This window comes from Atta colombica, unplaced genomic scaffold (genome assembly GCF_001594045.1).
Source record: "Atta colombica isolate Treedump-2 unplaced genomic scaffold, Acol1.0 scaffold102, whole genome shotgun sequence".
In the NCBI taxonomy this organism is placed as follows: Eukaryota; Metazoa; Arthropoda; class Insecta; order Hymenoptera; family Formicidae; genus Atta; species Atta colombica.
This window is the reverse complement of record NW_017259187.1, coordinates 891229-892342: the sequence shown is the minus strand read 5'-3', so window position 1 is coordinate 892342 and position 1114 is coordinate 891229. Positions and strand designations below refer to the sequence as shown.

The 1114-nt window shown below is 34.8% G+C and overlaps 1 protein-coding gene across 1 annotated transcript in view; it reads left to right on the top strand.

Annotated features, from left to right (window-relative positions):
* Positions 1 to 1114, top strand: part of LOC108687802 (lysine-specific histone demethylase 1A) — a 112378-nt gene that overhangs the window by 109271 nt on the left and 1993 nt on the right. Inside the window, exon 11 of the mRNA XM_018193766.1 lies at positions 118 to 410. Within this exon, the coding sequence (XP_018049255.1) occupies positions 118 to 410 (293 nt within the window). The remainder of the gene's footprint in view (positions 1 to 117; positions 411 to 1114) is intronic.

Sequence of the window (1114 nt, the reverse complement as noted above, 5' to 3'; positions counted from 1 at the left end):
ATATATATAATATATATACATCATATAAAAGTTTCTCTTTCTATCTTTCTCAATATGATACGATATTACAATAAATCTGAATACTGATTCATTTTTTTTACCCCTTTTACCTTACAGTTCGCAACGGTTATTCTTGTGTACCTGTTGCTCTCTCGGAAGGACTTGATATTCGATTGAACATAGCTGCCAGGGCAGTGCGATACGGGCCAAATGGTGTAGAAGTATGGGCCTCACCCGCCCGTAGTTTGCACACAAATCACACCATTTATAAAGCGGACGCCGTTCTGGTTACACTACCTCTTGGAGTCCTTAAGACTTCCGCACCGCCTTCCGGAGTCACCTTCAATCCGCCACTTCCGGATTGGAAGGCTCAAGCTATTCAACGGCTTGGTTTTGGCAATTTAAATAAGGTGAGCGCCGTGTGTGTGTGTGTGTGTGTGTGTGTGTGTGTGCGTGTGTGTGCGTGTGCGTGTGTGTGCGTGCGCGTGTGTGTGCGTGTGCGTGTGTGTGCGTGCGCGTGTGTGTACTTCGACAAGTCGCTGTCCCTAAAGCGGTCTGATTTATGCTGTTCGCGAAGACAGTAGACGATCTTGTCGAGCGTTGATGTAAGAATAATAAGACTGCATAATTGCGCATTAAGATTTATCACTGATCGCTTGAGTGGCAGATTTCAATAGCAATTAATATGTGTTCTTTTCACGAGCGAAGATCACATTGAAAGGTTCAGCTTACATACTTTAGTGACAAATTAAGAAATATCAGTTACAGTATAAAAAAACAAACTAACAAAATTCTGCGAAACATATGAGATCATAAACAATTTATTGAAATTACATCTTGATTAATTATGTATCAAATTGAAACTTGAAAAGTTTGTAAAATTTAATTTAATCAATAATTAAATGTGTAAAATTAATAAATAAAATTTTATGTAAAGTCATTTTATTAAATAAAATTATAACACGTTAAATTAATTGTTTCAAAAATATTAAAATTGATTATTCGATAATTGCAGTATTATTTGATAGAGATATTAAAGATTAGCAAATATTAGATTATAACAGCTATAATTTATATATATCTTATATATAAATATTTATATATATACTGTATA